Below are 13,043 nucleotides of genomic sequence, written 5' to 3' on the forward strand. Positions count from 1 at the left end.
ACCCCCCTAAACCTCACTCCCACCCGGGTCACGGCACCAAATGTCACTGGTACTACTCTACCTGGTCAGAGCAGGATTTAAACCAGGGTCTCCGGCGTGGGAGGCGGGTGCGCTAACAAGGGCCCAATAGACCACAGCCTCTTGCTGCTGATGTGCCACTTGAGGCCAGGGGAGTGAGGTTTACACGCAAAGCTGTTACTGGCCTATGTCTCTTATGCCAGGATTTTAACAGAACAGATTTTAAGATTTGAGGGGACAAGTTTATAGTTCTATCTAGTTTAAGTTTACAACCAATGTTATTTACCTATCATTTCCCTCTTATTTTAGGGATAAGTTGGGTAAGTTTAGGCTTAGGGGTAGGGTTAAGGTTAGGACTAAATTTTCTGAAAGGAATGTTGTTGAAAGCATACATACAATCAAAGTCAATGGGGTCCAATATTGTCCATTCAGTTTTGACATATCTTATTTTGAAAAAAGAAAGTCATTGGAACTAACAGAATTTAAATTATTTTGGGTGCATTATCCATTTAATTGTGCTCAACTATGAAGTATGTACTCATACTTATGGTACTCATAAGACTGATGCTCTCAGTTGGAGATGTAGATGGCACAATGAGAGCTCAGTAAGAGTTCAGCTATGTGCTCTGAGGTCTATAGAGCTCTAAAGTGTCACTGGATCTGTTGAACTAAGGTTGTCTGATTGATGATGCGTGTAACAATGCAACTGCTCATCTCAAAGAAAGTGATAAAAAACACAGCGGGCCTCTTCCTGTCAGCCATATCAGAGAGAAACACAATCAGGTGGCTAACATGGCACTATGTCTGTTAAAGTTGGCATGAAGGGAAAATTCACCTGATATATTTTCTAAATGCATGTAATTGATCTTAGTGTGAAAAATTCATCCATGCATGTTTTGTTAAATTTCTTTTTCTTCAAAATGTCATAAATCGATCCTCCAGTGAAACAGCAGACTTCTCTGGTGAGGTTTACTGAACTTCTCCAATCATTTTTTGCGTAAACTCCGCCTTTTTCTTGCAATCAACTGTTAGTTCACATAGTTGTGCATGTGCTGTGCAGCCCACACCGATGAATTGAACCATGTCCTGCCCTACGCTTCTTTTCTTTTTGATGACCCGTTTCACTCCGATATACGTCACGATATCGGATCTTTTGCTTCTTCCATTAGTACAAATTTTACCGTTTCATCAACCGTTTTGATGGAAAACTTTTTGAACTTTTGGAATTTTTCTATTTATAGAAATATATATACAAAAACACGTTAGAGGATTGTCAAACTTGGCAAAATGTAATAATTTTTTGAAGATTATCTGAGGGATAAAAGTGCATTAAACCTTGGCTCCTCCCACCACTGGTCCTGACAGCTTGTCAGTGTGGATAGTTGAAACAATGAGAGGGGGAAAATACAGTAGAGTTATGGCAGCAGCTGTTGGGAGCAAAGGGAGGGGGATAAAAAGAGCGAGAGTGCATTCCTGATGGATTTCTCACTTCAGCTTTTGGCTGAGATCTTTTCTTCCCACCACTTTCAAGCCCACCACCGCTCCTTGTAAAATTTGCTGCATATCAGAGAGCATCCCACACACTCTCTTGGGAACCCTTCTCCACCAGTTACATTAATCAATCAAGAGCTTGTAAAAAAATATGACCACTAGCCATGCCCCTGCTGCCTACTTCACCTCTGCAATGGTACAGGATTGTCCCCTTCAAATGCTCTGGACATTATGAAATGCCATGCAAGGTCAATCTGACTTGGTTATTCTATTTTGTGATACAATATTATATGGTTTAATATGTTAACACTGTTTGCCAGATCTTTGCAAGCTGCCTAAATGACATCATTTTGTAATTGAAATGCAGCTGTCACTCTCTCTTTCCCTCTCAGCCACGTTTTGGGGGGCAAAATTGGCGTCAAGACCTTTCAAGTTGTCAAATATTTTACTCTTTCTGTGATTACCTGTAGACGCTTTAAATTGCTTTGTTTTACTTAGCAGCATTTCGATTTATGAATTGTGCTCCAAACAAATCAAATGATAAAACATTGAGGTAAAAAAGTTGACCCAGAGTGTTTTTTTGGTAGAGAGAATATCTCTCGCTGGCCATGTCAGTGATTCAGCTTTCCCTGCAAGGAGCCCCATGGGCCCCATTTGGCCCTTTTGTGTGTTTATGGTGACTGATGCTAATTAGACAAGTGAATAAACATTATATCACTTCTGACCTGCGTATGTCAGACCTGAGTTATATTTGTAAAAATTGAAAATCCAATCATGAATGTGAATTCAAATGCTCTTTATGACCATTTTGGCACTGTTTTGAATGGAATGTCCAGATCATTCAAAGATCATATGAAACCACCACGTCCTTGATATATTGGCCCAACAGCGCATGTTTTGTTTTCTCAACCCTGTCACAGCCCAGCAGTTGGTTCTTGAGAGGCCAAGCAGAGGATGTGTGAGGATATCTGGCTCGAGATAGCTCACAAGGAGATGCCAGGGCTCTGGGATCATTGCTTTTGTGGAGGGGAAGGTGTCTGACCCTGTTGGCTTTTGGCAGACCCCACGGCCTCAGTGTCAACCCACTTGAGTGCAGCTGCGCTGACATAGTATCCAGATGTCTGAGAGAGAGAGAGAGAGAGAGAGAGAGAGAGAGAGCGAGAGGGAAGGAGTGTTCCTGCTGCCAAAGAGAGGAAGTCAGACATGGATCAGTAATGATGTCAAAGGCATTAATTTATGTGTTTGGTGGTTTTCTATTAGATGTCATCTGTCTTCATTGAGCACTGTCACTGTGGTTATTCTTTAATAGACATGTTACTCATGCTTTCACTGTTTTACTGCTCTGTATGACAAATTTAGAGGAAGTGATCCATATCTGACTAAGAAGAGGGATAAGTGTTTCCAGGTCTCACTGCAGTGCTGCCTGTCTCTCTAGTTTACTGCAATCTGTAAGGCCAGAGGAAGGAACAAGATGAATTATCTGAGATTTACAGGAAATTTCATAGGCAGTAGCAGTTATGTCACTTTAAACACTGTTAGACATGAAACCTTTGTGATGTGCTGAAGTATCACTTTTGGGGTTGTGGGTATGACAACTCATGGAGGATAGACAGAATGACTTAGATGTGTAATCGCATTGAAAACTTCCTCTTTATATTATATCATAAATAATGAATTCAACTAGATATTATGGCATAGGTTTGACCGTTCAAAAGGTCGGCCTGGATTTTTTATAAAAATACAGCTAAACATTATTTGATGAATTCAGTAAAACAGCAATATTGTGAAATATTATTAGAAGAAAAAAAATGGTAGTGTATACTTGTCAGGCACGAAGTGAGGAGAGTTAGTCCTTCCACGTGTTACACACAAGCAGGTTTGAAGATGTCTCCACTTCCCCTCTATATAATCCATACCCCTTTGATCCAATCTGGAAACAAGACTTCCAGGGCACAAGTGTCAACCCCCTGATGTGGAGTCATATCACGTGCGTTTTGATTGATCCTTGCAAATTCTGGAGCCAATAATTCAGTTCTTATGCTCCTGACCTACGTAAAAATGTGTGATTTCAAGGAATGGATAAAAAAAATGTATTATAATGATTACAAAAGGAAGAAAGAGGATGTGCATGTACTTAAGTCTTCTACAATTAGAAGTTAAATTGTTGAAAAATGTGACATTTTATAAAGTCTTGCTACAGGACCCAGTCCAGCCTGTCTCAACCCTTTATCCCAACCCATCCTGTCCCACTGCCCATCCAGATTCCCTAAACCCCTGGATGGAGTCCTGCACTGAGATTGATGTCAGCCTTTTTTACGCTTCTCAGCCTCTGTTATGTTCTTTTTTGCTGTGAAATTCAATCACGTTATCCAGGTTTTACTCCTCGTCTTCCTGTCTGTCCACCAACCGCCCTGTGCATGGCAAGCGGTAATCCTAGGAAGACATATAACCATCGTCGTCCGAGAGAGACGGCAAAAGAAAAAGAAAGCAAGAGGAACTGATAGGGTGGCCCGGGTGATTGATATTGGATGAGAGCATGAGATGCTGGGCCGAATGTGGAATGTGAAATCGGGACACAGTCCACAATCAGATTTGTCTTCCATTTACCTCCCTTCCTTTTGTCTCTTCCACTCCCCCTGTACACTCGGAGATTGAGAGTATATTGAATTCAATTTTTCGACTTCCATTCCCTCCGAACCGAATGCAATCAGACAACAGGCTCCTTCAGCCACACTCCAAGAAATCTCCTCTCTTAAATGTTTCGCCAAGTGACTCCGCTCACTTTTAAGGAAATTATTTTGAACTCTTTCAGAAATACGAAATGAGTTGGCCATCTCAGTTGGGCAGTGTGCTTTGTGTCTCGGCTTGAGCAGGGAAATGAGAAGAGCGGGGAATTAGAAGGAGCGGCAGAGAGAAAATCCCTGCTCAAGGTGCCTTTGCCATCGGTTCCAGAATGGCGCATTCAGAAGCCCCAGCTCGCAGCAAGCCTCTTAGGAGATCCATTGAACGCAGGGCGGCAGGCGCTCTAGCCTCTAACACTGAGATACACGCTTTCTAATGCCTTGTGCTACTCTCCAGTTCTCACTAATACCAGAAGCCATCCTAACCTAAGACATGTAAAATAATGGGGCTTGTGTCAGCGGGACTCGTGGTTTTATGGGAAGGGTCATTGATGCACGGCATTGTTGAAGGAGCAGTGTGGGACAGCTAATGGGGGATAGTTTAGCACTGCTGACTTTTATTCGATTTAAACCGATTTTATTTTATTGATTAATACTGAAAAAGAAAACCGATCTTGAAAAATTCCAGTAGACTATTGTTGAGGTCAGGATGGGTGTTGGGGAACAGGCTTACTCAAAGCATGTGTGTAATTAGTCCCCCTGTGTGTTAATAATTATATAGGTCTTATAGGTGTTTCCCCAAGTCTTCTATAGGTGTTTCCTAGTTTTTGTTTAGATATGGGAAGGAAGTTTTTAAAGGAATGCCAAAATTGTTGCTTTTTATGGGCGAGGTTTTATTCTATTTCATTTTTATTTTAGTTACCATGAAAGACATATTTTTGAGAATCAAAATGCTGTATGAATGCTGTAAACAGCTCTCTGTGCCTACAGATTTTATGAAAAATAATCAGAATTGTTCTCTTTTTTTTGTCATGATGTATACAAAGAGTGAAGGGCAGCCTGGGAGGATAAAAGAGAGAGGCAGAGAAAGAGTGTGTACTCATACAGTATGTCTATGCCAGCCCCTTGATCAATGCCCGGGCTGAAAGCGTCATTCTTGAGGAGCTGTTTAAAAAGGGACGCCCTCTCTTTGTGGTCCGATTCATTGAAGGGCCATTGTCCCCCTCTTTCACTTCCACTCACAATGGAGGGGACCATTTGAAAAACAACAGTAGATTAACTGCACTGCCAGTGTATTAAACTCTGAAGAATGGCCCCTCTGAGGCATAGATCAATGTCATTCACTCTTTTGCATACACAGGGGCAGTGCCTCGGCCCCAGAGAGGTGCAGGTTACTGGCCGTGCTCCCCCTTTCAATGACTCACATTAGAATGAAACTTTGATAATGTGTCTTAATGTGGCAAAGGCATTTCTTTCTTTCTTTCTCTTTCTTTTGCTCTCTCTTTCTTTCTCTCTTTCTTTCAATAAAGAAAGGCTTTTTGTTCATTAAATATCTCAAACACGTCATATCCAGAGATATTTTCATTCTATTTTACCTCTAATTGGCACCGTATTGGTTCTTGCCAGGTTTAATTCATCATTCTCTGTCATTGTTGGATCTTGATCTTATTAATTGTAAGATTTTAGGTTTAGATAACTTTGCACTAAATTTATGGGATACTAATAGATTTTGGCAAAGATTTGACCCATTTTACGGGTTACATCTTGAGGGTGTATTACAATGTAATGCATGTAACCCTGTTATATCCCACAATATAAGGTCTTTTGTTTTAGTTCTTTTAGTTTCCTAATCAGTGTTATTTTAGTAACACTGTATTATAGTTTTATAGTTATTATATTATAGGTGTCCATATGTTGATTGTATGTGTACAATTTTTAGTAGTTATGTTTTTGTTTTTTTAAAATGTCTATAAATTTCTTATCACGTTTTATGACATTCTGCCTTGTCAACTAACTGAATTATTATTATTTTTTACATTTTATTTTATTTTAGTTAATTTCAAATAAATGAAAATGTTTTTTATTATGGTTTTAGTTAACGAATGAATAATAACCTGGTTTCGAATTCAAACAGATTTTAATTATATTCTTCAATGTTTTCATTTTAATATTTTTTTTTCAAAAATCAAGTAGAATCACTGTATAATATCACCCATTTATTGGTTATCGAACGTGAAAATAATTAGCTTATCATAGCAGCCAGATTTTAGTGAACTTATTATTATTGATTTTTAAACTTTTTAATTTTAGGTTTGGTTCAGCAATCGACGAGCCAGGTGGCGTAAACAAGCTGGGGCTAATCAACTGGCGGCATTTAACCACCTGTTACCTGGAGGATTCCCACCAACAGGCATGGGCACTCTACCAACATACCAGCTTCCTGAGTCCAGCTATCCTTCATCAACATTACAACAAGGTAAGCTGATCAATGTTTTTGAGCTTGTTTACACCTGGTCACTTCATGCATTTTCTCTGATCAGGTCGTAAAATGCCCTCTGAAATGGATTTAAATCCGATAACTCACTTGAGGAAGTGGTTTGAGATGCATTCCAGATAAAACTGGCCAAGTTTAGCAACGTTAGCAAAAGTTTAGCATCGTGTCCAGGATAACACAATCATCTGCATCAAAAGTATAGTGATACTTAATTATCTTACCATCTATCTCTATATTGCAGTCTTGCTTTTGAAATTCTCTGACGTAAATTTGCATATAGCGTGGGAACTGATAATCGAATTTATACCCATTTCGCGGAGACGCATTTATAGTGGCCCAGTGTAAATGGACAAGTTTTAACAAACTTGATGGCTATCCAATCGGCAAAAATGCATGAAGTGATCAGGTGTAAACAGGCCCTTTGTGAAGAATTTGACCTTTTTTAATGTTTATTTAATACTCAAACTTATCTAATACAGGAATGGCAATACATTTAAAGCTCCCATGATGCACTTACTAATTATATATGCTGCTCTATCCAGATGTCAGTGGCACAGTGCATCGGCCCCAGCCCTTGCCTCCTTCCACCATGCATCAGGGCGGGCTCTCGAGCGACAGCGGCTCCGCCTATGGCCTCTCGTCCAACCGCCACGGTTTCTCCAGCTACACCGACACCTTCATGAGCCAATCAGCGTCCAGTAATCACATGAATCCCGTGAGCAATGGACTATCTCCACAGGTCAGTAAGGGTCACTGGCCACAGTGTTTAAATACTCTTCTCTATAGCCACTCGTCAAGGAGTCTTTCAAGTGGAATTATGAGACCTCTCTGAAGATAAAACAGCATATTCTTTGTGCGCTACCGTGTTCGTCTGGTGATTAGATGCGTCTCCTGTGTACGGAGCAGACATGTTTTGGAGAAATCGTCTTCTAGTTGTTGATACCCCCCTTGTGCTCGTGAAGTCTTCATAAGATAATGTTTTCTAATTAATATTCCTTTGTTTTACCCACTCTCCTAATTAAAATAAAGATTTAATTGTTTGATTCTGAGAAAATTAGTTTCAGACAATACAGGGTACCCTAAAGAGAATAAATCCCAAATGCAGTCAAAGAGCTGCCAGCACTGCGCCTCGTTCAGAAAAGAGCATAATCTCACCAAACTAATGGATCTTAATTGTCTGGAAGTAATTTTCAAGAGTTAGCAGATGTTTAAATAAGTCTAGATGTTTTAATTAACCGTAACAGTGCAAAAAAAGCATTGCCTTGTGAGGCTCTGGTACATCCTATTCAATTTCGGTATGCTATAGAGGAAAGTATAAAATGGGAAACCAGTAATTTCAATTTAAGGCGTTTTTTGTGTCTGTTTCATAGAATTTAAATAGACAGGTTTTGTTTCAGTTTGACGGTGTTTCTGTGTGAAGGTTCTTGTTATAGACATTAAATAGCATTGTTACCTGCTACCTTAAACAATGCGTGTAAAAATAAGACTCTTTGCTCAGGGTTGATCCCACCCTGAGCTAAATAATAAGAAAATGGCTGCTATTGATGCACATCATTGGTGAAGAGTATATTACAAGCAATTATTCACCATTAGTGGGCAGTTCTGCCCACCATAACCAAGAAGATCTGACTAACAGGCAGAAAATAAGATTGAAATGGTGTGTAAGGAGTTGAAGATGAAATTCAATACTGCGTTTGTCCACAATTACCCCCTTGTTCACATGTTTTATGGCCATTTTCCCCCCTCCTCACCAAATATTTCTCAAAGCAGATTGGAAACTGGTATTACTCCATTTTTTCCAAAAGAGAGGAAAGAATTAGGGATTTGATGACAAAAAAGAGATTTTCTCTTGTACTGCGGAGTTGGGATAACATAAGCGTTTCTCAGCATGTTTGATTGTTAATCGTGGTGGAGGGGCTTTAAGTACTAATGCTCTCGCTGCAAACCTGCATAAATAACTGAACATGGCTGGAGAATTTTTCTGCATTTATTGGGGGAGTACTTGCAGCCGGAAATATAAAATAATAGCTTTCTGTTGTTTTACACGCAAGTAATTTGTTTTATTCTGGATAAATACAAATGCAGTCTGAGTAAATACACTATTTTATGGTATGTTATTTTACTACAGCATATGCCCTTGCTTTTTATGAATCAAATTATGGTGCACTGCTTCCTCATTTAATTTTCTATGCATTTAATGAGGATAAAAGAGCAATTATACTTGTGAAAATGATATTTTTCTTCAAGAATGTTTGCATGAAACTCTCTCTAAGATGAAGATGGTTCACCCTCCATCTGACCCCTCCTCAGCCCCCTAACCTCCCCACCCTTGTCCAGCCCCTCTCACCCATCTCCACATGTCACATGTGGCTATTCCATCAGGCCCTTATTGTAGGAAAAATTAATGTTCTTTTTGACAGGAGTATCATAGTTCAACCCAAGCATCACACTGTGCCTCAATGTCCATGAAAGGGCCGCCAGTGCCCCACAAGGCAAACCCCCTCCCCATTCTTCTCAGCTACAGGGAGTCCACATGGCAGTCCTTACACAAGCTTGTTTTTGTACATGACGATTTTCTCCATCATTTGTCTAGTCTACTGTCTTTCTTTTACTTATAAGCCCCCTCTACTAATTTATTTCAACGCATTAATTTATCCTTCAATGAAGACAGTTCATGCAAATCAATGCAAATAAGCTAGTGTGTGCAAGAGTCTTGTGTAGTTTGAATACTGAGAGTGCAAATGTCAATTATTTTTCCTAATGCTTGTCAAATAGTAGAGGACTGTGGGATTGCACAGTGAGCTTTTTGTTTGCTTGGGAAATCTTATCAGACATTTTTTAAAAGCTTCATAGCCTAAAGTTGTTGTCATAGTAGCCTTCTCTCACTTGTCTGGACAAACCCTTCATTGACGCTGGTTCACTGATTCTTTGAGGCACATCTAACAGTTTCAGTTTCGAAATAATCCTGCTTATTCTTTTCATTTACCTCAATTTCCTTCAGATTAATGCTTTATTTAATTTAGTATCTTATTTCTGAAGTGCTCTTTTGAAAAATCCCATTCTTAGAAATGGGCAGAAATAGAACAAATATTTCTATTTATGCCACTGGTTTATTCTTATTATGCAGAACATTTTGAGCTCCTGTTTTGTTGACATTTTTTTATAAATATTCTCATGCACGTTTTATTCGGAGAAATTACATAAGACAAATACGATGCAAAGTAAAAGGGAGGAACAAAGACAATATTCCCAAGGCAGTTTCTTTTAAAACATTATACTAAATACATGTAGAAGCAACTAGAAAATTTGACAAGTTAAAGCACAAAACCTGCAGGGGCCATGTAGCAAAAATGGCAAAATTCACTGGAAGAAGGTGTTAAAATGCTGTAAAATATACGACTATAATCCATTGTACTACATGAATTGAAATGACCTGGGTTTTAGTTGGCGAAATTGAGAGGGATGCCCATTTTTAGATGCGCTTTTGCACGATGGTGTGGATGGACTGCTTTACAGCCTCCATCGAGTGGAGAAAATGTGCTGTGAATCAGTAAATGTGCTATGATGGCTGTGTGCCAGAATGAAATGCAACCCTGCTGGGTTCACAACACCAACAGGTGCACACCCCGCTCTCACTCTTCTCATGTGCCAGCAGAACCAGAGTGCTTTCTCACTGCAACCTCTGGAAAACACATTAAACAGCACTGCAGCTTAGTTTGGATGAAAATTATGCAATGCCAGACCTAATCTCCATTAAGCCCGCTTTTGGACCGGGTCAGAGCTATGGACAGATTTCTATGGCCTTGAATGCATGTCTTTTCAGTGTTTCATCCTCTGGTGGACATTGAGACCAGTCCAAACATTGGACACGTGGAGAAGGAATGAATGCGGTAATAAAGCTGTAGCCTGCTTTACTACTACAGTCATTCCTCCTCCTACAACAGATGCTTTGTGCAGGCGGGTGATTGGGTTTTACAACGAGAGACGTTCTGCTTTGGTGCGTCTGATATGTGCAGGTTTGTTTTGTTGTTGTTAGATGTCGTAACTGGAGAGGAACACAACACACACCCGTTTTAATGAACAGGTTTTACTAAAACCAACCATTCAGTATAATCCGTCATGCTTTTTGTTTTGGGCCTCGTAGCAACAACGCCAGCCCTCAAGGCACTCGAGTCATCTAGTAAAGCTTCTAGTAAGTGTCTCATTATTATTATTATTATTTTGAGTATTGCATTACATTAGTGTTAGGTTGATTAGGCCGATTAAGCCATAGTTATGATGTCTGAATACAATATTCACAAAATTACCAAACAATTTTTTTTTTTATTTTAGTCATTTTGGTTTATTCATTTTGAAGATTTGTACATTTATAAACATTAAAATGTTATTATAATACATTTTATATTTGTGTTTGCATTTTATATTTATTCTTTTATTCTTATTCTTTTTATGTTTTTTTTATTTTATTTAATTCTCTTACAAGATTTATATTTTATTAATCTTTTTTTTTTCAAAGAGAACAAAAACTGTTAAATGAAACAATATAGGTGATTCATAATGAACAGACAGTAACACATTTTAAATATACTACAAATGTAAAAAAAGAAGAAAAAAAAGAAAGAGAAATAAATTCTAGTAATACTGTAGTACTTGGCCAGTGAGGGTACGTTTACACGAAACCGATGTACTAAATACCAACATGACGTTATGACTTTTGCGTAAATATACACGCCACTTTCAAGTCAAGTGGCGTCTATATGTATTTGAGTTATCCGCGTGTATGTCTATCCCGTTAAATGTCCGAGCAAAACGAAGCAAAATGTAGATCTACATCTAGGGAACGATATTTTTTTGCCTAGGATGGTAGGGGAAGACGCATAAATGGTATTAACCCCAGTGCCGGGTAGGTTTAGGGACTGGTTCGGGTAGGTCATATACAGTAATGTAACGTTAAGTCAACGGCGTTCATGAACACGCTGAAAAGCGATTATGTGTGTTTATAGCATGCTAAAAATTGAAATACGAATTGGCGTATCATACATACGCCATTTCATGAGATCAGTCTGTAAATACAGTAATGTTTTTCCATCACGTTTTTTTGCGTTCAGAAAACAACTTCGTCAAAACGATCCTCGTTCACATGGATCTGCAAAACAACTACCATGTCACTATGTAAAGCAACACTGCACGTCTATAAACTGAGCAGTGTTTATAGACGTTTTTTATAGTTTACATGGAAACGTAAGCGGTATCGTTGTCAAATACTTACAATTTAAATGAACAAAACCCATAAACATTTTATGATTTAGTTGAAAATGGTGTTGTGTAAATGGCCCCTGAATGAAGTATATGCATATATATATAATGTGCTATGATTTCTTAATTAAAGAGTTTTAAGTGTTATTTCGTTTAATTCATTTTGCCTATTTTTTTCTTTTCTTTTTTTTTTACACAGATTTCAACTGAAATTTTTAAACCGAAATGTAAGCATTAAAAAAAAAAAACATATCCATATATAATATACATGTATTAAATGAGTATTTGGAATAAACGAAAGTCTATCAAACAAATACATCCACACACTTATAACCGAATTAAAAGAAAAATGGCAAAGGTAGGCTATCTTTTTTTTTTTTTTTGAGCCTCTCCATTGCAGTTGGAAGATTTGTGTTTTGGAATGAAGGAACTTTGGCTAGCATTTGATGTTAGGAAGGGAGAGCGAATAGGCTGGGTTTCAGCACTGGGGGATCAGAGGCAGAGCAGTGCTCACCAGCACTCCCTTTGATCCGTATCCCCAGGCCTCCCTGCCTGAGCCACGCGCAAAACTCAGGCCTCACCAGTGATTCCTGACAACTGTCTGCTAGAGATAAGGGAGGGGGGACTCCAACCTCTCTCCTCTCCTCCATTAGCACAGCAGCCACTTTAAACTGGATGAATTATATTTAAGAAGCCTGCACAGGGGTTGCCAAAAAAAAAATGATATGAGCGAGAGAGAGGGGGTGAGAAAGAGAAAGAGAGAGAGAGAGAGAGAGAGAGAGAGGAAGAAGAAGATGATTGAGTTTTGGTTCACTCCTTTTCCCTTCTTTTTTTATCCAGATTTTTGACTAGACTTTGTGCACCTGAATGTCAGCGAGTGAATCTGTGCCGTCTCTGCTATTATTAAGACTGCAGCATTAAGCCGCTCGCCGGGCACGGTGTCAGCTGGCATGTGTCACCATCGACAAATCAAAAGACTAAATAAATGCATATTTACATCACCCCCCATGCTCCGAGAGCAGAGGAGAAATACTTGTTAATTAGAACCCGTCTTAAATACAGATGCTGTTTCAATTTGGCAAGAGTTAAAAAGTAAGAGGCTTTAAAAAAAAAAAAAAATGAGACCTGCTCAGAAGCTGCCAAGAAAATCAGGGGAATTTAAA

General features: G+C 38.9%; 1 protein-coding gene across 3 annotated transcripts in view; it reads left to right on the forward strand.

Moving 5' to 3' along the window:
• pax7b (paired box 7b) overlaps positions 1 to 13,043 on the forward strand; it is a 58,623-nt gene that overhangs the window by 27,551 nt on the left and 18,029 nt on the right. For all 3 annotated transcript variants that reach the window (XM_089124284.1, XM_039653137.2, XM_039653138.2), the window contains exons 6-7: positions 6,441 to 6,606; positions 7,167 to 7,363. In XM_089124284.1, coding sequence (XP_088980410.1) covers positions 6,441 to 6,606; positions 7,167 to 7,363 — 363 coding nt within the window. The remainder of the gene's footprint in view (positions 1 to 6,440; positions 6,607 to 7,166; positions 7,364 to 13,043) is intronic.

Source organism: Pimephales promelas, chromosome 20, assembly GCF_988280905.1.
Source record: "Pimephales promelas chromosome 20, fPimPro1.hap1.1, whole genome shotgun sequence".
Taxonomy (NCBI): Eukaryota; Metazoa; Chordata; class Actinopteri; order Cypriniformes; family Leuciscidae; genus Pimephales; species Pimephales promelas.